The 24,896-nt window shown below is 40.0% G+C and overlaps 1 protein-coding gene across 1 annotated transcript in view; it reads right to left on the bottom strand.

The window, feature by feature from the left end:
- The window catches only part of GLIS3 (GLIS family zinc finger 3), a 260,740-nt gene that overhangs the window by 33,925 nt on the left and 201,919 nt on the right, over positions 1 to 24,896 (bottom strand). The window contains exons 7-8 of the mRNA XM_056848674.1: positions 11,863 to 12,031; positions 1,105 to 1,289 (exon numbers count right to left, since the gene is read on the bottom strand). Of these exons, the coding sequence (XP_056704652.1) occupies positions 1,105 to 1,289; positions 11,863 to 12,031 (354 nt within the window). The remainder of the gene's footprint in view (positions 1 to 1,104; positions 1,290 to 11,862; positions 12,032 to 24,896) is intronic.

Below are 24,896 nucleotides of genomic sequence, written 5' to 3'. Positions count from 1 at the left end.
GGCAAAGGCTAACAAAGCTTTCTCTGACCCCTGACATATATACCAAATAGGCCAGGCTGATGAAGTAGCTCCATGGGATTCTTGGAGTGAATTGAAATAGCACAATCTGAAACAACTGGAAACTTTTATATATATTTTTTGCAGGCTCCTGAGAAACATATCTAAGTACTCTGCATTGTTTTCTTTTTATCTAAAAGTGCCAAAAGGAAACACTGAATAAGGAGAAGTTGTGATTTAAAGGGAAAAGATGTTAGGGCAATGCAAAAGGTTTGCAAGAGTAACAATTTTTTAACTTGATGTAAAGCAGTGATACTTACTCCAGTGGCTCGGTAACCACATGTGGTTCTTTCACCTGCTACCTGTGGCTCTTCTGAGCATTATTCCCTAGAAAAATGGGCAAGGCCTGTTGCGTGGTAGGGATTGTCATAGGCAGGTGGTTCCCACCTCAAAACAGCTGCTGCTAGAGCAACTGGAGGATGGGTGACATATGAGTCTCCATGAGCTGTGGGCCAGCCACATGCCAGGGATGGAAGTAAAGGTTCTATCCTTTCCAAACACCCCTCCCCACACACACCCACAGGTTCTGCACTATTATCCCAGCACCCATGTGGTTGCCAGGAGGAGAGCAAGCTGGCTGCAGAGAAGAGAGCGTCAAATGACCATCACTGCGGCAGCTGCTGGAGAAAAGAGCAAGCTGGCCATAGTGGGGTGGTAATGGTTTTACTCCCATTTCTCTACGACCAGCTTTATCTCCAGGTGCCTTGACAATGTCACTCTCCAGCTTGCACTGCTGAGCCTCACACTGGGGAAAGAAAAGGATATTGTATGTGTGTTTGTGGGATGGCACACAGGGCATACATGTCTATGTGGCTCTTTTGGTTGATGGTAATTGTACTGCCCTTATTAAATATGGATTCAAAGCCATGTCCTAAAAATTTTAAATGAAGTGTTTGGTATTGTTTTTCAAAAGTGTATAACAGCTCCTTTGAGAATTCCAACACGTACTTTTGGGAGAATAATCTGGACACAATATTCTTAGACAGTCTTGAGCTGTAGTTTGCATCCCAGCCATAGGTACAACATTAACAAGGTTTTCTTTCTCACCTTGGATTTGGATGCTGTTTGGTTGGAAAGGGGAATTTGTTAATGGCTCATATGTCTTCACATGGGTTCCCACAATTTGCTGGGTAGTGGAACTCTGAAGTGTCCTTTTCTGATTCGAGGGAGGGTGAGCAGGAATTCTTCTGGGGCTTATATGGTGAGGAGAGAAGGGAGCAGTAGCTGAAAATCTGGGAAATTAAGAAAAAAGCCAACATTAGAAACAGTCAACTGTGCTGCCCTGAAGGTAACACCTTAATAATTTAATCCTCCATATGTTCTTTTAATGCTATAAAAGAACAGTTTTTCAAATGTTTTAAGAAAGGCATTAATTATAATGAAGCAAATCTTTTGGACTGTAAAAATATTGTTCTTATTTGGGTTATAATTCATAGACAGTAAAATACACATAGATACATGTCTTTGGCAATCAGATTGAAAAAGCATCTGGTTATGTATGAGAAACCCCCTGATCAACCATTCATTTCTTTAAAGCCCTATCTGGAAATGTGGAAGCTGCTCAAAGCAAGGAAAAGCTGACTAAGGTCATGGATCAGGTACCAGATGTCTCCTCCAGGACTCATCTAGTGGACAAAGACTGTTCTGTGAGAAAGTATTGGAGGAAGAACAGGTGGCCATGTTCTAAATAGACTGCATTAGGGAGATATGCAATCCAAGAGACTTCCCCTACAAAAATATTTTAGCAGAAATGAAGGACAGAACAAAGTTTCAACTGGTAAGATCATCTTTGTGGCCTCCTGTCTCCTTCCCCTTTCACCCCTACATTCGGCTATTGGCATGAAATACCATCACTCCTGTTTTTCCCACTATACTTTCTAGCAACTGGCAAAGAAAGAGACTGGCAAGGACAGTCCATTTTTTTTCATCAGTGCAGAAGAAAAAAGAACTTTTCCACTGGCCCCTGCCTGATGGATTGAGCTTAAGGATTAGCTCCTCTCTTGGGGACTGGCAACAAGAGAGATTGTCAGGAGGTAATACAAAAGACTTCTCAAATTGAACTATACTTCTGTATAACTGACGTACAGAAAGTATATTGGATCTTAATGATGACTCACAGGAACCATAATGATATTCAGTCATTTTTTCTCACATTGGTTTGGGGAAAGCTCAAATAAATAACAAGACCTGCTGGGATTTGAGTAAGCAATTATACAAACATTTTGGAATCAATCTCCATTCCCAAATATTTAGAACTCCTGCTGTATATGTCGACATATTACAGATCTTTCAGGGGAATAGAATAGAGCTGGGATTGCTTTTTACATTTTTGCATTCACATGGAAATATTATTGATTTGCTGCCAGGGATCAGAAACAATGCACAGATGGGTGCCTTTTTGCGTAAAGCATTCTGGGATATTATCTACTGTGTTTTGTAAAATTCACCTGTGAAATCTAATCAATGAAAAATGGTTTTAACTGTCAGTCAACAACCCAGGGGAAAATCCTTTTGAAAACTTTACATAAAAGGATAATTTTAAAGATTTCAAATTGGATTTAACATCCAAGAAAAGCTTTGCAATGATAATTCAGCATTTTGTATAGCTAGACTGGTTGCCTTTTTAGTAGACTGTAGTGGTCTTTATAATGATTTACGAATCGCTTCATGAATTCCTGGCTTACTCAAGTTGGTGACTATAGCATCTACTTATACAGCCTGCCCTTCTCACAAAAGAGAAATGTGGCCTTGTTTCAATCCAGATTTGTGCCCAAATAAATCACAGTGTGTTACTCAGGGAACAGCAAATTAAATTTTTGTATGCAACAATCAATACCAGCTTGTAACCTGCCACCAGAAATTATGGCCATGGCCTGAAGTCCATGCATGCAATAACAACCTGGATTTAAAATAAATTCTGCTTTGTACCTCATTCTGGCTTCAAAGGCTAAGAAGATCAGATTATTCAAAGGTTTTATCCAATTCTCTATTGCCAAGAACCTTTAAATGAAGTTAGTGATGTGGAGTGGGCATGTGTTGTTGCAATCAGGAATGTAATTAAAGGCCTTTTAATTAAAGGAAGTTTCCCTGCGGTCACCCCCACTGACTGCTTTGGGGCTTCCTTTTGATTATGCATGCCTTATCCACTCATCAGAGGTCACCTCAGTCTCCCCACACATTTTGCCCGCATTTTCCAGATTCTGGCTAAAATAGCATCTTGAAACATGGCAAAACGCATGGGGAGAGTGAGGCAACTTTGATGGGCAGAAAAGGCATACATAATCAAAAGGAAGCCCCAAAGCAGTCGGCAGGAGTGACCACATGGAAATGTCCCTGCATAAAAGACCTAAGTCCAGGAATATTGCATAAGACAGAAGCATGGTGCCAAAGTCAGGAAAGAAGATGGGAATGAAACTAGAAAAGATGCCAGAATAACTTCCAGGTTGGGAGATTTCCACCACTGCTGAACATCAGAAATAATTTTGTTTGGATTTGGAGAATTTATTATATATCCGAATGGGGGTGTGGCTCAGGTTGGATTGCAATTAGTAAATCAATGACTGCACATTGCTACTACCTGATTCCAGCCTCAGCCCTTACTGCTGGCCAAATCTGTGATTGGATCTTCTGATGCTTCTAGTTTTATTACACAGTAGCAATTGATAATGCAAAATTGATCACTACTGCACTGCTGGATATAGCCCCTCCCTCCCACATTTTACCAATTTTAATCACAAATATATATGTGAAGCTGCTATTTATCCCACAGAAGGAAAATATAGGATACCTTTATTAACTCTGACTTGCTAGTTCTGATTTTGCAGACACCAAAGCTCATTTTCCCAGGCATCAGGAGGATCAGCAAAAGGGAAGAGTTGCCAACTCTGTGTTGGGCAATTCCTGGAGATTTGGGGGTGGAGCCTGCAGAGGGGAGGGACCTCAGCAGGTATAATGCCACGTAGTCCACCCTCCAAAGCCATTTTCTCCAGGGGGAGTGATCTCTGTAGTCTAGAGATCATTTGTAATTCTGGAATATCTCCAAGCCCTACCTGTGAAGTGCACCTGTATTATTATATTAGTAGTCAATGATAATAACACAGTAGGAGGTTGAAAGTTTAAAGCAGTGTGTTTATTAGGCCCAAATATACATACCGGGTGGAAACTGCCCAGAGCGCAGGACAATTTACACACCTGAACAAAGGATTGTAAGAACCTTTAGCACTTCTGGTCAGGGGCGTTACAGTTGCGTAGATTCAATGCACATTGGGTGTCTACTCCAATATCTCATTAGAATAGCCTATAGCTATTGCCTGAGGCTGTCTCTAAGCAAGCACTTGGTCTTGTGATCCACATTCCTAACAGTGTTTTTCTCTACTGGGGAAAACCCGTACCAGGCAAGTATGTAATCTGTTGGCTTCTTATAGTTGTGGATGCCAACGTTCCCAAAGCTTCCATGTGTGTGCAGAATATATGTTTTCCCATATATATGAAGTTTATAGGCAATTCACCTGGAGGTTGGCAACCTTAGATTAATCAGGTAACCTAAATGACCAGAATGTTGTTCAACCCCCCAAATTAGCTCATAGCTTGGAAGAGCTTCATGATTCTAAATAAGCATGGATTTTGCTTTTTTGAGTTAATCTCTTATCTGGGTCCATGAATTTATTTGGAAGGCAAGGAAATGGTACATGCAGGTCACAGAAATTAACAGTAACTCTGTTTAGGACTGCACTGTTGGACTCTTAGTGCAGAATTGTCTACGTACTGTAGTGAAGAAACACTTTGGCACATAAATGGTACTACCAGGGATTCAGAGCAGTGCACAGAATAGATGGTTTTCTTCAAGGATTTATCCTCTTGGGTTTCATATTGCTTCACAAAGAACATTCCTTTCCACAAGAACAATCTTATTTCTCTCTTCTAACAAGTACCTAGGTTCAAGACTTGTTTAGTCAGAAAACATCACGAGAAGTCTTGTAATAAGCTCACAGGACATTGGAGACTACTTCCAAAAATTTAAATGGTATATTTCGATCCTCAGGGGTACTTTTCCAGGCTATGCTGCCATTCCCTCTTGTAGAGTTTTGACTAAACAAGTCTTGAACCTAGGTATTTGTTAGAAGAGAGAAACAAGACTGTTGTCAGGTACAGCTAATTGGAACAAGGTCACAGCTGCTAAACTGTTTTGACATTTTGATGCCAGTTTATATTATTATTTTGTGTAATTGCAGTGTCTGTATTTAAAATATCTTTTGTAACCACTGTTTAATATTGTGATGCCTGAACAATATATGTGATTTTCATTACTTTACATACATACATGAATGTATAAGTATTATATAATAATATTTGATAATTTCAATATTTGGGGTGTTTTGTCTTTTCTACATTGGATTATCCCCCTTTTAAACCAGGCATATCCAAATCAGTACATGTGGTGTTCTTAATAATGGTTAGATTTCAGTTGGGCCACTTATGTAGGGCAGTTTCCCTTGTGGTCTCCCCTGCCAACAGCTTCAGGGCTTCCTTTTGATTACGCATTCCTTTCTCAACCATCAGAGGTTGCCTCGCTTTCCCTGCCTATTTCCGCATGTTTTGCCTGTGTTTTCGGGATGCTGTTTTAGCCAGAATCTGGAAAATGCAGTCAAAATGCATGGAAGCATCTGGGGAGTGTGAGGCAACCTCTGGCAGTCAGGAAAGGCATGCATAATCAAAAGAAAGCCCCGAAGCATTCAGCGGGGGTGACCACGGGGAATCAGCCCTGCATAAATGGCCTTAGATTAAAGTCCAGTAGCACCTTAGAGACTAACAGGAGATTCAGGGTATAAGCTTTCAAGAGTCAAAGTTCCCTTTGTCAGTCATGAGTAGGGATGGAGAGATAGGAGTCTTTTTATCAGTCAGAAGGTGGGAGGAATATTGTAACAAATGCTTGTAAAGGATACAAAGTTACAATGCATATTGTCATCAGCTACCCTCGGAAACTTAGATATAGCAGTGGCTATAAACAACAGACTTTGCTGGAATATGTAATATTATAGGACATAGGGTTGCCAAACTCCAGTGGTGGCTGGAGATCTTCCACTATTACAGGCAACAGAGATCAGTTTACCTGGTGAAAATTGTCACTTTGGAAGGTGGACTCTATGGCATTATACCCCATTCAAGTCCCTGCCCTCCTCAAACTTCGCCCTCCCCAGGCTCCACCCCCCAAATCTCCAGGTATTTCCCAACCCAGAGCTGGCAACCCTAGTAGGACAGGAAACAGGAAGTAGAAGGGTAGAGTTTTGGCTTGGGCTTAGGCTACATCACTGAATGACGCAGCAGTTGCTATGCCTTTTAAAGATTTACAATAAAGCTTCTTTTGCTTTTAAATTGTACTCAGTTATTTGACACAACAGCATACTTATAGCTCTCTCTGAGTCCTTCATTGGTCCATGAGAATCAAATGACCAGGCCAGTCAATCTTTCTCCAGGGAGGAGAAGAACAAATTACTAATCATTATTGTCTTAGCTGGAAAAATATGATGGCTACCAAGGCTGACATGAACATCTCTTTGAAACCTCCATTTCCCCTCCTATTCAGAATCAGGCCTATACAATAAAATAAATCTAGAGTGGGTTCTTTTCCGGTGCTGATGCTGGGCTGAGTGCCACGTCCTCCCAGGGGCTCCTGGGGGGAATCCAAGTTTGCGTGTAATTTGGGGTGATTTACCGCACCCCAATCCAGCCCTTGCAAGTGGGCTGGGAAGCAGGAACTCCCTGCAGCCATTCATGCGGTTTGATCTCCTGAATACTCCGAGGGAGCTTTATGAAGTCCCCCGGAGATTCAGACGTTGATCCCGTGGGCACGAAGGGATTGAAATTGCCAGAGCGCAACTTCGGCATTAGACGCTACCCTCCAGCATCTTATAAACATCATAAGGACTACATTAAGATTAGAACCTCACCTCCAGACGCCCAAGTGAGTAGATAAGAATCTTTCGTTCTTCACTGGCGTTATCAAATAACAGGGGGTAGAAGAAAACATTCCTGGTAACCGTGTTCCTCCCTTAATTGAATTGGATGATTTTGCTGCATGAGATCCATCAGACAAAGCAGCAGGAGCCTTATCAAACTGATCAGCTCAAACTAAAACAAAGAGCTTGAATGATTGACTTAAGATCTGCCAATCTGACGCGTCCTTAAAGGAAGGGGAGGGAGAAACCTTTGAGAATTTGTCCGGTGTAAAAAAGGTCCTCCAGCCACGTTTTACAACAAAGAGGATATCTTGGACCGGAAGACTGTGCTTCATTCAATATCCCTCTCTATTGTTCTGCAAGCAAATCAACAGGAAGCAGGTCGTAGGACCAGAAATTCGTCTTACTCGTGTTACACTAAAACCATTCCTGAAGGTAACAACCATAGAGAAGAGACGATAGAAGGTCCGCGATGAGGTAATTCCTGGAATACTTCCTGGTTCTGCCGATCTAGAGCGTCTGGTAAAACTCGTTGGTATTTTCAACTTTAAAAAGTTATTTTAAGCCTAAATACTTATTTCTTCAACCCGAAAAAAATATTAAGCTGGTCAATGAAATATTCTTTATTAACTACATGCAATGGACTCCTGCTAGACGACCATCAATTTCTTAACTAAGTTACTTATGTAAATGTCTGGAACCTCTCCCTGATCTGGCTTAATTCATAGCCCTGCCTTTACGAAATTAAAGGAAACTTTACAGAATTTAACCATGGAAAAAAAAGTACAGGACATGCTTGCTAAACATTCTGAGGCGACAATTAAACAATTAAAACAGATATCAACACAGATGGCTCAACTGATTTCAGTGATGACGACTCTTGACCAATCATCACAGATATGTAATCAGAAGTTGGATCTGGTTACAGAAGACATAAAAGATATGAAGGTTCAAATGATGGCTACCAATACAGACATGCAAGTAATGGATTCTTCTGTCAAAAAAGTTATGGAAGAATACAAGGATACAAAGAAGAAGACAGAAGTCCAAGAAGGTAACCAGATTGTGACAATGAGAACAGACATGCAAGAAATGGACTTTTCATCTAAAAAGGTTATGGAAGGACGTGTGGATATAAGGAAGAAGAGAGCAGGTCAAGGAAAACAGATTGAAGCCATGACGGAGATGAAGGCCAGAAAGAATTATTTTTGGTTACGCAACCTGCCTGAGGAAATGAGAGAGAATAAAGAGATCCTGTTCCCATACCTGACTGACTTATTTCAGTTGCAGAAGGAAGTATTAGACCATGGTTAAAGGACTGGTTTAAATATGATTGCTGGATTGGAAGGCTTTGACAGTGTGGATGGGTGGCATGGCTATTTACGGTGTAGTGGAATTAAGATTTAGACATCATTTTGGGATTATGTAAACAAGTCCTCCTTATATAGACTACCGATGTGATATAAATGTATATTGGAATTATCAATATTAATGTGATTATCATTTCAAGGAAAATGTTGGAATGTAGTAAGGATATTGGTTTTTTCTTTTCCTTTTTTATAAGGGGTGGACTTGTGATATGGATTTGGGATATGATTTACAATGAAATAAGATTGATTAAACAGAAAAATATCCCTAAAATATTGGAGATGATGTTACTTAGCATGATTAAATTTATGTTATAATGGCTGCAAGATCATCTTATGCAGCCAAATGGAAAGGGACAAATGTTTCAGAATAAAGGGATTAAATCATTTAAATGTTAGAACTGGTGGATTTGGAGAAATTAGGGAAAATGGGAGGCTTGGATGAATCATTGTGACAATGTATAAGATCTGGGAAAAATGGAAGGTTACTTTTTACTCTGATCCAGAATGTAAAATTTTATATAACATGAAACTTTAGAATGAGATTAATATTAGGATCAGAATATGTTAACGAAGGATAGTAACACTTTATTAAGAGGTAGATGGAGGTGATGGGGAAGTCGATTTATTTTTTATGTTTATTGGAAATTAAGACAATTGATGTAATTGTGATTTTGACATTATTTTTACATTGTTGTTAAAATTATGAAGAATTTATAGTTTTAAAAAACCAATAAAATTTATTTTAAAAAAAATACCAATTTCACTCAGAACATTTAACCCAGGTTTCTAGCCCATGCTAATCCATGCTAATGTTCTGTTAAAAGGGGAAAGTCTGGAGGATTCAAGCAGGCATGTGTCTCAAAATCATAGTAGCAGAATGAAGAGAGAAGCTTCTGTTTAGTGGTTCTTGTAGGTTATCTGGGCTGTGTAACCGTGGTCTTGGTATTTTCTTTCCTGACGTTTCGCCAGCAGCTGTGTCAGGCATCTTCAGAGGAGTAACACTGAAGGACAGTGTCTGTGTAATCTCTGTGTAATCTGACAAAATAGTTGGTAGAATTGTCCAGTCTTTCAGTGTCTTGGAATAAGACCCTGTGTCCTGTTTGTGTCAGTCCATGTTCAGCCACTGCTGATTTCTCAGGTTGGCCAAGTCTGCAGTATCTTTCATGTTCTTTTATCCTTGTCTGTATGCTGCGTTTTGTGGTCCCGATGTAAACTTGTCCACAACTGCAAGGTATACGGTATACTCCTGCAGAGGTGAGGGGGTCTCTTTTGTCTTTTGCTGATCGTAGCATCTGCTGTATTTTCTTGGTGGGTTTAAACACTGTTTGTAGGTTATGTTTTTTCAAAAGTTTCTCCATCCTATCAGTGACTCCTTTAATAAATGGCAAGAATACCTTTCCTATGGGAGACTGTTTTTCCTGAGTTTTCTGATTTTTGTTTCGTTTAATGGCCCTTCTGATTTCATTTCTGGAATAGCCGTTTGCTAGCAGCGCGTGATTTAGATGATTAATTTCTTCCTTGAGAAACTGTGATTCACAGATCCGTCTTGCACGGTCCATTAATGTTTTGATTATTCTCTTTTCTGTCGGGGGTGGTGTTTGGAGTTTTTGTGTAAGTAGCGATCTGTGTGAGTTGGTTTCCGGTAGACCTTGTGACCTAATTGAAAGCTTGTTTTACGGATGACAAGGGTATCAAGAAATGAGAGTTTACCCTCAATTTCCTTTTCCGTGGTAAACTGAATGTTTGGATAGATATTATTAAGATGGTTTAGAAAGTCCATTAGTTTTTCTTCACCATGGCTCCAAATAGTAAATGTATCATCTACGAACCTGAACCAGACTGTAGGTTTGTAAGGTGCCGATTCTAATGCTGTCTTTTCAAAATATTCCATGTAAAAGTTTGCTATTACTGGACTGAGTGGACTTCCCATAGCTACTCCATCAATCTGTTCATAAAATTATTTATCCCATAGGAAATAACGTTGACAAACAATGGTGAAATAAGGCTGTTATATCTTCTGGAAAAATCTGGTTAATCAATGAGATTGTGTCTTTTACTGGAACCTTGGTAAAGAGGGATACAACATCAAAACTGACTAATATATCCTGTGGATTGAGTCTCAACGGACTGATTTTGTTGATGAAATGAGTTGAATCTTTGATGTAAGAAGTGGTTTTTCCAATGTGGTCCTGTAGGAGGGTGGTCAAATATCTAGCTAATTCATATGTTGGGGAACCAATGGCGCTCACGATGGGTCGGAGTGGGACGGAATCCTTATGAATTTTAGGTAGTCCATATAATCGTGGTGGTTATGCTTCTGTCTTGCATAGTTTTCTGTGTGTGTCCAGATGAAGAGTGGAATTCTTGATCAGTATGCTAGTTTTCCTGGTAATTTTGCAAGTTGGATCTCGTTTTAGTTTTTTGTATGTGGCAGGGTCCAGAAGTTGCTCAATCTTCTTTTTGTATTCTTCTGTTTTCATGATCACTGTGGCATTGCCTTTGTCAGCTGGTAGAATAATGATTTCTGGATCTGCATTGAGGGTCTTGATGGTGTTTCTCTCCTTGCGTGTTATATTGCTAGCAGGGGGCTTTGCTTTCCGTAGAATTCTTGCTGTCTCTCCTCTTATTTCCTCAGCATCTTCTTCAGGTAGATTATGAATGGCAGCTTCTACATTTGCAATGATGTCTTCCACCGGAATTTGGGTGGGAGTGACTGCAAAGTTTCCTCCCTTGGCTAAGATGGAAGTTGGCTAAGATGGAATGTTACTCCTGTCTATCATTAGCTCATTAAAGAAAAACTGGAAGCTATAAGAGACCTCGCCGAGGAGACAGTAAGAAGAATTTAGTTCCTGCCCCCCCTAGCAGCGGGCAGGAAACACCCAAAGATCAAGATGCCCTTCTACCTCAGAGTGGAAAGGACCTTCTCGGTGAGTAAACAATGTACCTTTCCCCGCAACTTCTTTTTCTTTCCCCAGACACAATCTAGCACAAATTTACTTAAGGCCACTGACATCAATGACCTTAAGCATGCTTAACTGCATTTAGATTGTAGTCTTCATGTTTACCTAGCTTCTAAGGGCCCAAAGCACTAAAAGTGACACATCCCCAGTACACTATTAACCTTAGAGCTTTGGTAGTTTATGAATATAATGATATGAATGGTGAGTGATGATGTCACTTCCAGATGTCATGGGCAATATTTCCTATCACATTGCAAAAGGCAGTACAGACTGAAATGGGCGTATAGTCTAGGAGAAGGCTGAGGACAGTTATTATAAAGAGTTATTGCTTAGTTCTCTGTAATTCCATAAAACTCAATGTTTTAAAAAATCCACACTCCAAGTTTGTATAGAATGTGACAGATTTCTCTTCCTAACACCACAGTTCAAAACATTCCTTGTTTTCAAAGCAAATGGCTACTCAAATACAAAAACTCATGCTGATGAGGTGAGATAGGGAAGAAACATTCATAGCCTTACCTTTCAGTTCCTGAGTCCACTGTTGCAAGAGGGGGAATGTGGTCTGGAGGGTTATGTGAGCCACCCTGTACATTGTGACTTGGTGAAGAGTGGCTCATGGAGTGGGATGGAGGCCCAATACTGGCAGCAGTTCCACTTTGACTTGAATGAGAGCTGGAGAACAGTGCACCTGAAATAAAGGCAAGAATACTCAGTTATGAAAGGTACTTTTTCAGATCTCTCGTATATCAAGGATCCCATGCAATTTTTAGAAGTAAATTTAGGTAGAAGCTCTAGCTGTGAAAGTTGCAATAATCAAAAAAGTGGAAACTTTAAAAAATAATGGAAAAATAATAATGGAAAAAATGGAAAAAAAACTGTGCACTGGATCTAAATTTCCCATTCTCTGAGCATAATGAAGCTTCAACTCATGCAAGAAAAGTAAGCCATTTCAGCTGATTCCTCCTTCACCCTTCTGTCACTCTTGCATTCAGAGGGTTTATCTGGAGGGTAATTCCTGCCAAGTCTCTCTTCTTGCTGAAGCCCCATACTACATGACTATTCTGGAGTGTCCCATGAAGGGCTGGCTTTTGTGGAGCACAGAGAATTTATGCTGGAGGGCAATCTGATAAAAATCACTTCAGTGAATTTGAGGCCTATAAAGGTAAATTTCAGTAGTCAGCTTATTCTAAGGTTTCCTGAAAAATTCAGGCCCGTTATAGTCTATGGGGATTTTTTCAAAACTCCTGGGGGGGCATTTTTGGAGATAGAGTTTGCAGCATGGCTGCAAGGGACTTTCCTTAGAAGGTCACCAAAGTTTGGTGAACTTTGGGACCGAGGGTCCAATTTTATCGGTCAGTTTGTTCAATTTGGAAGCTAATTTGCGTGGAAATCATGCAAAGCAACCTAGATACAAATGGAGCCCCTAGACTCTTAGGCGTCAGTCTGCAAATTGGATCTTTTCACCACTCCTCGGCAACACTGACCTTCTGAACCTGAAAACCGATTGACAGCTGGCTCTCACAAATGCCTGGAGGATGGGGGTGACCCCTTTGTGCGCCCATAAAATTGGATCCCCTGTCCCAAACTTCACCAAACTTTGGTGTCTAAGGAGAGTCCCTTGCAGTTGTGCTTCACATTTGGTGACTCTACCTCGAAAAACCTCTGGAGCCTTGAAAATATATTCCATAGACTATAATGGATCCGAATTTTTTTTGAAACCTGTAAATAAAGCCAAATACCCATTTACTGGTATGGGTATTTGGCGTATTTCAGGTTTACTGAAAAAAATCAGGCCCAATAAACCTGAACCCGAAATTTACTGGGGGTTTTGTTGTTGTTGTTGTTTTGCACAGCCCTAGAACTGAATCACGTATCCAACACTGGAGTTTTGCAGTCCTACCAAATACTTACAACAGGCAGCTTTCTGACTTCATTAAAAATTACACTACATATGTAATTACAGGAAAGTATGATATCTAACAATTTTAGTAACACTTTTCACTACACTATCTTTCTAAACAGTTATACTCATTTTGGGAGATTTGTACTCATTTCTAGGGGTGTGCACCATTTTTTGGGTTCAGGTATATTAAATCTGGAAATTTTTGAAAACATGTATTTTTCAAAAAAATTCAGGTTAATAAATCCAAACCCAAAAAATATCTGAAGATGAAAAAGTGGATCTTGCAGCGGCGGCAGATCTACATTTTTGGGGCCCTGAAGTTTGAACTGTTATGGGGGCCCTTTCGCAACCAGCAACAATAGAGCAACATCCAACAAGGCCCTGGCCCCAGCCTGATGGAATGTTCTTCCAAGTAACATCAGGGCCCTATGTAGGGATGCCAACCTCCAGGTAATAGCAGAAGATCTGCTATTACAACTGACCAACTGATAAAAATCAGTTCACCTGGAGAAAATGGCTGCTTTGGCAATTGGACTCTATGGCACGGAAGTCCCTCTCCTCCCCAAACTCCGCCCTCCTCAGGCTCCACCCCAAAACCTCCCGCCGATAGCAAAGGGGGACCTGGCAACCCTAGCCCTATGGGACCTTCAGAAGTTCTGCAGGGCCTGTAAAACAGAACTATTCCACCAGGCCTACAATTGAGGGCAACCACATCGTTACTGGCCTCCCTCTCCTCTTCCTCGGGGCTTCTGATATGAGGATTTGGCTGCTTGGCCGGGTACCATCTTGTTAACTGTATTGAATGGTTTTATGAATTTTATTGATTACTTATGAATTTTAGATATATATGATTTTATCATGATTGTTGTTACCTGCTGTCAGGTAAGAGAGAGGAATGGGGATCTTTGGTAGCTGCCACCACTCTGGTGTGAGCCTAACTCAAGAAGGCCCAGAGCCCCCTGCCCGCCCCTGGCTGCTGCTTCTCCCAACAGGGCATACTTTCTAGGTGACCAAATGAGGCATGAGGACCCAGGGCAGAGTAACAAACAGTTTATTTAAAAGGTCTAATAATAATGATAACTCAAGCCACAATAGGACGACAAAACCAGTAAAGGCAGGCAATCAAACAAATAAAAACCCGAACACATCGATCTTTACTGTCCCATGCCCTCTCCTGGCACTAGGCATTGGGCTAATTCACCCTTTCCTGGATGAGGGATCCCTCCGTCTGCAGCAGCCTCTCCCCAGCCCTGCTCCCTAGGAGTGAACCCCCTCCCTTTTCAGGCAAGGCATTTTATTCCTTCTCCCCAGGCACCACTCCCTTACCCCTGATTGGCTCTAGGCTTCCCTCCAAATCCTCTTCCACCAGTCACAAGGCCCAGAGGGTACCTGGGAGATGTAGGCCTGGTAATTACTTTAATATAGGCCTCCCTAGAGCCTGTAGGCCACACTTGAGGCCTAGGATCATGACACCCACCCTGGAATGAGGGTGGGCTACAAATTTAACTAATAAATAATAATAGGGAGGGGGTCATCAGAGGGATAAAGAGGTGAAAATCTGATCTTTTGGTGTTAAAATGCACAAGCAAGACAAATGCAGCCTGAATTGAGAATTCAGATGTCTTTTTATGGTTCTGATTGGCTCTAGCCTAAAGGCTGAACTATAGAACTATTAAACTGTGCACCAGTGAAGGATTTGAGGAGCCAGCTGCCAAAATGTAGGCTATGAATAGATTCTGGTGAGCTCAGTGAGCCCTTACAGCTGGGGGTTCGAGCACTGCAAGCCCCTGAGAAAATTTTGAAATTTGACCAATTACAGGGACATTTTGAGGCCATGTGAGCATGTTCTAAAGTCAATATTAAGTACTTCAACCCACTGGCTTATGATTCTATCACTAAAAAAACTCCATCGATTTTGTAGAGAAATTCACTCATTAAAAAAAAATTGCTTTGGGGGCCCCTCCAGGATTGGAGCCCCTGAAGCTTAAGCTTCGTTAGTTCCACAATAGATCCGCCTCTGTCTTTCAGATCTGCACTGCATAGCGGCTCCCAGTTATTGCTGCTATTTTTTTCAATCAAATTTTTTTAAAGTTCGGCATATTGATATGCACTCCTCTACTCATTTCCACATTTTACTAAGATTTTTTCACTGGAAGAAAATTAAGAATCTTTCTTAAATTACAGTTGTCAGTGCTAAGAGACAACCAGAATCCTTTTTTCCTTATTTCATCAAGCACAATCAACCTCTTATGAATATATAATGCATGCTTTCAGTAAAGTAGGTCATTTCCTGCTTCTTCAATAAACATGAGGACTAGGATGTTGTGCAATAATCCCTTTAAAAAAGAAATTAGCAACCTGAACAAAATAAATGCTCACTGTTCTTGTTGCCTTATCCAAGATGTTTATGCTGTGATATTTAAAAGAAGAGAATTTTTATAAGCTGAACTCAAATTATACATTTTTTTAAATGACAGTAATTGTAAATATTTAGGACACATTATGCTATAATTGTTAGTTCTTCATCACAAAGATGCTTACTGACACAAGTACTGTCCATCAGAATCATTGCTACACACAGATCTTGTCTAGATGAGATTTCATATTTAAGCATTCCAAAAACATACAAAAAGAAATGATGTAGAGGTGATGGACAATGATGCCTTGCACACAATTAAGAGATGAGAGCCTACATTTTCAAACTGTTCCCAAATTAAAGCTTTAAAAATCTATTTTTCCTTTTAGCAGAGCAGGTGCTCTATAATTTAAAGAAACGTTTTTCAGTGGAATTGCCACCTTTCCTCTCATAAATTACCAGTAATGTTGTAATTTATTTCCATGGTTATATTATTCTTAAATCAGTCCTCTCTGTCAGTGTATTCCAGATAAAACCACCTCTTCTACCTGTGTTCAGAATATGCCAAGTATATAAATGTAGTAGGCTTGTCACACAGCTCTCATTAAAAAAAAAATGGTCTTGCCATAAGCTAAAGACTCCTCCTCAGTCTGGAAGTGGTCCATTTCAGAACAAAGTTTGCTGCTGGTGTTGAGCAAGTGAGCGTGAAATAAAGGATGAATTCTGAGGGTTTCTGGCATTACTCAGTTGAATCAGCAGGTGAATCAACTGAGCAGATAAACGGATCTTTCATTAAATACCAGGAGTAATTATAGTCACTCAGGATAGGGTTTTTTATTGACTTGTTTTTGAGTTTATTTTGGTTCTAGAGTATTCTTGTAAGAGAATAAACAGTATACTGTTAAAACAGACTTAAAATAATGTGTGCTAAACTTTTGTTTATTGATCAGTAAGTTTTTAACATTTCCTTCTCTGTCTGAAAAAGGGGATAACATTGCAGTTTGTGGTAATTTGCACATTTATTTACATTTAGTCAATTAACTAATCAATTCGTAGACTAAAAAGCTGATGACTGTATAGACTATTCATCTTTTTGTAAAAAGTTAACTCATTCAGATAATTTAAACATTCTTTTAATTAAAATAATGTTCACATGGTCAAGTAACTTAGTAGCTATTCTTGAGAGTATGTGAAAGAGGATTTCTTTATTTAATAATTCATACATTGCTTCTGGTGAGGGAAAATATTTCCATCACCAACAGTGCAAGCCTTAGAAGAGTTCCACCCTTCAGTGGAGTTCAATGGATTTACAAGGGTTTAACACTATTTAGGATTGGCCTGTCAAGGACTTACACCATACCACATTCCCATGCAGGCCTATTCAAAAGTAAGTTTCATTTTGTTCAGTGGAGGTTACTGCCAAGTAAATATGCATAGGCTGGTCACTCCGGCAGCCTATCTAACCAAAATAGAATCTAACAACAGTAGAAGAGCATTTACTCTGGCAAGATGCGCGGCACTTCCCTCTGCTGTGTTGGAGGGGAGATTGAAGAGATTCCATACTCAGAAAGATTATGTTCATGCTCGTTGGGGGAAGTGGATACAACTGAGCATATTATTCTGAGATGTCCACAACACAGGGAGGCCAGATTAAAATATCTTCAGCCTGTGCTTGATGGCTTTATGGGCAAATCCAATGAAATTAAACTGAAAAATCTACTGTCTGATAAAAATCTCTGGGCATCCAGACAAGATGCTAAATTTTGCCTCGGGATATGTAAGACTTGGGGAACGATAGTAAAGCTGTTGTAAAGCTGTAGACTTTTATTCTTCTGTTGTACTGAATCATTGTTTTAAATCTGGAACTTTTGTCAAATCTTGTGATAACTTTTGTTATACTTGTCAAAGACCCCAATAAATTTTATATATAACATAGGCTTGCAGCCTTAATGGCAATGCATGTCACTTACCTGCTATAATTAAAGAATTATTATTTCCAATGTTGGAAACAGAAAATAACCATAAAATATATTCAACCAATGGAACAAAAATGCCTATACTCTTTTTATCTTAAATCTTAAATTGTCCCCTCTTATCTGAAGCAGCAATCCCATTAAAGCCAATGGGACTTCTAAATAAATATGTTTAGGATCTATTGGGGAATAAGATTTAAAGTATATATCAAGTGATGCAAATATTGAGTGGCTCTTCTAATTTTCTCTTTTATATGACAGTATAAGAGCACAGACAGGAATAATCTTACAATCTGATGAGTTTGATAAGTGTTAGTCTTATGAATGGCAAGGATCTAATGTAATGACCTTCAGTTTTTGCAGACCTCACACTTTATTGCTTTGGGGATTTCTCTGGTTCTTAATCACAAAAGCAATAAGAGTTTCCAATATAGTCATCTGCTGCACTTAATCAATTGTTCCAGCTGCCAATCACTAGAAATATCTGAAGGCAAACTTGAATGATATCAGCCAGCCAACAAAACAGTTGTGACCTCTTGGGAACACCGAAGTGCTGACACGGTGAACTTGACTGTTTCTTCAGGCATCTTTGAGGTGTTGTATATTGTATCACAGCAGGTCTGCTGTGATTACAACGCATGCTGGCAGCACAGAGGAATTTTACGTTGGTGCTTTTCTTTCTCAGCTGTTAACTTGTTGTGAGGGTCATAGCCCAGATGCTTCACATAAATCATAAACACTATCTCACTAGAACAACATGGGAGATACACAGAGCCCTCAGTAATTGCATAATAATGTTCTCATGTATCAGCATCTTCATTGTAATGAATGTGCCCAGGATACATTGTGTGTCCCTATCAAGTCTAATTTCTGATATCTATAGGGAAAAAGGGAATTTTTATGTGTATCAATTAATCTGTCATTTGATATTGAACTGTTCCTTATCATTACTATCTCTGTGATCAGTTCCCAAGGAGATTTGGACTCCTTCACTTTTAATGGTTAAGTAGAAGGAGTTAACCTACAGCTAAAAGATGGGGTATCCATAAAAGAAGGGAGTAAATTTTCAAGCAAAATAGAGGCCAAAATCTAAAGACTGATGTGATTAGTTTCATACATGCTGTGGGATTACAACTTTCACCCCACAAACAGAACCTCTTGTAATAGGGGAATTTTCAAGAGCTGCCTGAGTACTATGCAGTGAGTTGATTTTTGAATGAAAAACTCTCAAGTCCCATTACGTATGTATCTGCAGTAAAGTTGGACATGACTTATGGCGATTCCAGCAAGGGGCTTTCAAGGCAAGTGAGAAGCAGAGGTGGTTTACACAAGTCCCACTAAATCAGTATATGGATTTTCACAATATTTGTTCCCCCCCTTATTTAGAAAGTTAATAACTGAATGCTAATATATGAAAGCATGAAACAACAAAATCTGTAGCATAAATAGCCTGAGGATTCCCTGGTTCCAAAAGCATTCCATTCTAGTTTGTTCCTTTTTGTTAAGAAACAAAAACCTGAAAAATTATACAGCAGTTGTAGCCAGCACAGTTTTTTTAAAATGTTTTTATTTTCAAATTTGTATCCAAACATATACAGACAATACAAACAAAACGATAACACATAAACAATACCTAAACACTTTAGACTTGAAATCTACAACATTTGTTAACATACTTTCTTTGGGCATAACCAATTTTGATCATGTCTTATAGTCTTCCCTATATTGACTGGAGTATCTTAGTCACATTGAATATATACTACCTGATATAATATCCTTCCCTCACATGATTATATACCTTATTCTAGTGCAATAATTTTTAATTTAATGTCTTATTTATAACCACTTATTAGTTAATTATTAGTTCATTATAATCACTAATTAGTTAATAACTGAATTCCACTACACACTTTTTACTTAATATAATTGGTAAAACATTATAACTAAAAAAATTGTTCCCTTTTTAAAAAAAAAATATTGAGCTTTTGTGGGATACAGAAGAAAAAAGTGGGGAGAGGGGAAGGCAAGGCATTGACACATAGTTGGGCCTGTGTCTGGACTGAGTCTTCATCAACATCATCAAAAAAAGAATATTTCATTGACAACTTACTATCAGTTAATCATCACTATTCAAAATATATGGTCTTTCTGTCACAATCATACTTGTTATACAATTGAGCTTACAATTGCCTAAAATAATATAATCTAGGTTTCCTTTTTAAAGAAACATATGCACTATATAATTTCCATTTTCTTTGAAACTCTTCACTGGGTCGTCTATTTACATAACTTGTCAGTTTGGCCATCACTTCATACTCTGCTAACTTGTCCTTCCAATCTTCTAAGCCTGGACAATCTTCTGTTTTCCATTTTGTGGCAATCATCACTCTTGCTGCCGTAATCATGTACTTAAACAGCTCTTCCATGGATTTTTCAATAACTGATGGTAAAATTCCTAACAACATGGTTTTGGGATCCACAGCAATTTTAACTTTAAGAATTTTTTGCATTTCATTATGAATGTCACTCCAAATTTTTTTCACCTTCTTGCAAGACCACCATGCATGAAAAAAGTCCCATCTGTCTAATTACACTTCCAGCAGTGCCCATTAGTATTTTTGTTCATTTTTTGAATGCCTTTTGGAGAGATACACCATCAGAAAAGCATTTTGTACCAATATTCTCTCAAGGTTTGACCTGCTGTGAACTTGATCACTTTAGCCCATAGATGAGCCTACTGTTGCATCGTGATCTCTTTTCCAAAATTCTGTATCCATTTCACCATGCATGGTTTGACTTGTTCATGCTTGGTGTCATATTTAAACAACATCTTGTATATCTTGCCCAAAAGGTGATCTTTATTTTTTATAATTAAGCTTTCAAATTCTGTAATTTCTCTCATTTTACCTGGGCTGTGGCTAAACAATATTTTCTTAGTCTTGAAACTAATTGACAGTATATGATCCATTTTATGTTTTTATGCTCTTCTTTCGTTGTCTGCCAAGTTTTAATTTCACCCTTTGTGTTGATCATGTCCTGGTAAATTAGATAATCATTGAATTTCTTCTCTGCACTGTCATAATATGCTTCAATTGGAGACATTAATGGTGATGGTGTTGGGCTAATTTTTATTTTATTTTTCATCCATAAAGTAAATAGGCTATCTTTGATTACATGCTGTGTATCTTGCCTTGTTAAGACTTTGGACCTTTTTTTGACCCAAAGTAATGTAATCCTTCTTTCATATCAGCTTTACCCAACTTTATTAATTTCTCTTCTGGATTTTTAATCCACTCTGAGATCCACACAAGGCCTGCTGCCTGGTAATATAATTTCAAATTTGGTAAGGCCAGGCCTCCTTGTGCTTTTTCATCCTGTAATGTTTTAAATCTGATTCTTAGTTTCTTTCCATTTCACACAAATTTGTTCAGTCTTTGTTACCAATATTTCAATGTCTTTTCCTCCAACTGAATCGGTAATGTTTGGAATAAAAAAATAAACTTTGGTAATACATTCATTTTAATTGTGGAGATTCTTCCCAGGCAAGAAATTCTTAGTTTTGATAATTTCTCCTTTTCAATTTTTCCCATATTGTTTTGTAATTGTCTTAGAATAAAAACTTATTCTGTTCTAAAGTTTTTATTCCCAGATATTTTATAGCTTCTTCTGACACTATGTATCCTGTAATAGGCCTTATCGCATCTCCTTGTCTTGAAAGATGCTTTAAGATTATTTTCATCTTGTGTTTATTAATTTTGTAGCCTGAATATTGTCCAACTTTTTCTATTTGTTCCATTAAGTGATCCATTGATTCTTGGGGATTAACAGCCCATTCCTGAGGTTTCAGACGATGCCCTGGGACGGGGAGAGGCACAGCAATGGTGCAGCCGGGAAAGCTCCTGAGAGGTTGGCTGAGGCGTGCGCGGCCATAAAAAATAGAAGCAAGAGTGCGAGGAACGGGGTGGGGGCTGATGGACCACTGCACCACCATGCCACAGGCTAGGCCCAGCCAGAGCTGTCACATGGTTGAGGCCCTCTCTGGGGAGGGGTGTCAATGGCCCGGGGTTGGAGCATGGATGGGGGGTGGGAGGGTCAGGCCAAGGGATGGGATCAGCCCCTCAGTGGAGAGTGCTGTGGGGGGATTGGGGGCAGGGCCCGGAAGGAAGCAGAACCAGGGTGGGAGAGAAAGGTCAGGAGCTCTCCTGAGATGGCCAGGAGTGTAACTGCCAAGAGGGGCAGATGCAATGGAGACATGGTCCAGCCAGCCCCTCACCTCCACAGGTCCATGCCCCAACCTCCAGTACCACCCAAGCACCCCACTGCCCCTTGGCACGACCACCATGATGCCTCTTGGGCTGTCGGCACCAGCCCTGAGGGTGCCTGAGGGGGGGCTATTATCATCCTCAGTGCCCTGGGGGCCACCCCCATCCACAGCCACAGGTAAGCAGTTTCTGGGGGGCTGGGGGACCAAAGCAGTAGGGGACCACAGCCACAGCGCAGGGGATGTTTTCCAAGGCCCCCAGTAATCCTGCCTGCTTCTCTGCAATGGTGCGGGCTTGCTCCAGCATCATCGTCAGATGGCCCCTGGAGGCAGTGACCTCGGCTGCCAAGGTCTCCATCCACCGATCAGCCCAGTAGGTCATCTATCCAGGTAATCTGCAAAGAGGTGGCTCTCGCTCTCCATGGTTCTCTGTGTGGCCCTCGACCCAGTCTTGTCCAGTAGAAAGTGCTGCTGTCCCTTTGATTCCTGGCCACCGGCAGTTTCGAGGGGGTGATCGCTGATGTCCTGCAGGTGTCCCCCTCCTCGGCAGGCCACTAACTCCATGCCTTCCTCAGCCATGGTCGGCAATATTCGCCGCCGCATCCAGTTTCCCACTGAGGAGGTGCAACTGGCCCCCATTCGGGTGGGCTTCCAGGCCTTCGCCGACCTTCCCCAATGCCATTGAGGCAGTCAACTGCACCCACATTGCCCTCCTGGCCCCCCACAAGGACCCGCATGACTACTGGACCTTTGTGGGTTTTAGACCTATGCAATTTGGGGTCCAGAACTCCACTAATGTCCCCTAAAATCATAATTTCTCCTTGATGAAAGTCTAAAATTGTTTGGAACAGTTTCTCAAAAAAATCTTTTTCTTGCATTGCTGGGGGCATAAGTTGCCACTAAAGTAAAAGCCTTTCCCTCACAACCTTGTATGTTTAAGGATCAGAAATCTCCCATCTGTGTCTTTTTCTTCTTCTATTACCTTTATCTGAGGATTTTTAATATAAATTGCCTCTTCTTTTTTTCTTTTGCTAGTGAAGTATATCATTGACCAATCTGCATATTGATTAATATGTGCTCATGTTCTGCTTTTGTATGTGTTTCCTATAGACATATTATGTCTGCCCTCAATTTTTTAAATGCTTATAAGGTCTTATGTTTAGCCACTGCATGTAACCCATTGATGCTTAATGAAACAATCTTTAATTTCTCCATTTTGTAACTTTATTCTCAGAATGCCGCAGCTTCATCTAATGTATCTTCTTCCTCCTCCTATTGTTCGTCCTCTTCTAGGTCTGAAGTTTTGCTATTTTCTGCTTTCCCTCCTGATGTGGTTGGATCCTTTTGCTTTTCTTCAGTTTCTCTTTGTTCTTTTTCTTTCTGTCTTCTCCTTTCAGCTCTTTCTTTTGCTGATAGTTCATTCACTAGCAAGTCTGCTTGATCTTTATTTGATATGATTCTCTTCTCATGGGAAGACATCCAAGGCACAAGGCATTAACTATAGATACCTGATATCATCTTTTTGAAGTATCTTTGTTACAGAACTATATTCTCTTCGTTTCCTGAGAACACTTGCTGGTAAACCTTGAAATTTCTTTCCCTTTATGTCATTCTGCCTTTGATGTTTCAAAATTACATCCCTCTTTTTTTCTGAGAAAACTTCACTAAAATATCCGTTGGAAGGTTGTTCTTCCTGGCATATGCTGAATTGATTCTATATATTTGAATCTGGAAAGTTGCCTTGTCCATTCATAAAATCTTGAATTAATTATCTGAAGCTTCCTTTCAGGTGATCTTTGCTGAAATTTTCATCCAGTCCACGAAATCTTAGGTTGGATTCTCTAGTTTGAATTTTCAAAATCTCAAATCTTTGTTCTGCTCAGTCTTTCCAAATGTCTGGTTTCTTAAGTTGGATTTCTACTATCTGTTGCTTAGATTTTAAATCCTTGATCTCTTTCAAGTTTTCAGATAACTGCTGCTTTGTATTAGATAAAGACTCTTGCAGATCTTGTTCAAGTGACTGTATCTCAGCTTGCAACTTAATGGGAGCCCCCAGTTTGCTGTCCCACACTGAGGAGGGGTTGGATAGGGTACCAGATGAGGTAAGGTTTGCCCAGCTGGCCCTGGGCCTAGCAGAGGTGGCAGGGAAGGCCTGGAAGGGGACATGCCAAGCTCTGGGGCTATCAGGACAGCCTTCCACCAAGTGGCAGTGGAATCACATAGCTGGCTCAAGTCCAGATGGGTCCACATACTGCCATCCCAGGCTACTCTCCAGCAGGCGGGCTGGGAGTAGGAGATGCATTGGTCGGCAGGTGAGCCAGCCAATGCCCTGGCTCCAGCCCCTATGCCATAACACTACAGCCAATCAAAGTTGTGGCTGTTTGCATCCCAGCAAATTGTCTATGTCTTTAATTGTATGCCAGGGGTTTTATTGTTGTTGGTGGTGTGTGTGTGTGTGGGGGGGTCATGTTCTGTGTACCCGGTTCCAGTCACTCCCCAGCAAGTATCTTAATTGCAAGGCTATCTAAACAATAACATTGAAAAACTATTCCGTTTAGTTTTGATTCCCCCCTTGGTGAATTCTAAGGCCTACTCATCCCTTGTTTCCTTTTTTAATTTTTATTTGATGGATTCATACATGGTACATTATTTGCAACCAAGATAAGTAGTTGCTGAAAATTATAAGTGAACTGAGTATTTGTCCTTGAACTGTACTCTGGTTAATTATGACAAAACAATGCTGTTTGCCTTTTGTGTGCTAAGATAAAAAGCAAATGAACATGTTCTGTGATTGATAACTGTAGCATTGAATACCCAAATGCATTTGAGCTAACGTACAGTGAAATCTTATGCAAAGGTACCCCATTCTGCCCATTGATTTCAATATGCTTAGACTGGAGCAACTATAGATAGCATTGCTTTGTGATGTGTAATAATTTGCATTTGTTACCATCTATTTACTAAAGGTAATGATATCCTGCCCTTCCATCTGAATAAAGATCTTGAGGCTGGATTACAAAGTTTAAAAACAGTCTAGTCAAGGGTAAGTTACTTTTAAAA

This window comes from Euleptes europaea, chromosome 4 (assembly GCF_029931775.1).
Source record: "Euleptes europaea isolate rEulEur1 chromosome 4, rEulEur1.hap1, whole genome shotgun sequence".
Lineage (NCBI taxonomy): Eukaryota > Metazoa > Chordata > Lepidosauria > Squamata > Sphaerodactylidae > Euleptes > Euleptes europaea.
Note: the sequence above shows the minus strand (reverse complement) of the source record. Positions and strands in the feature narration are given on the sequence as shown.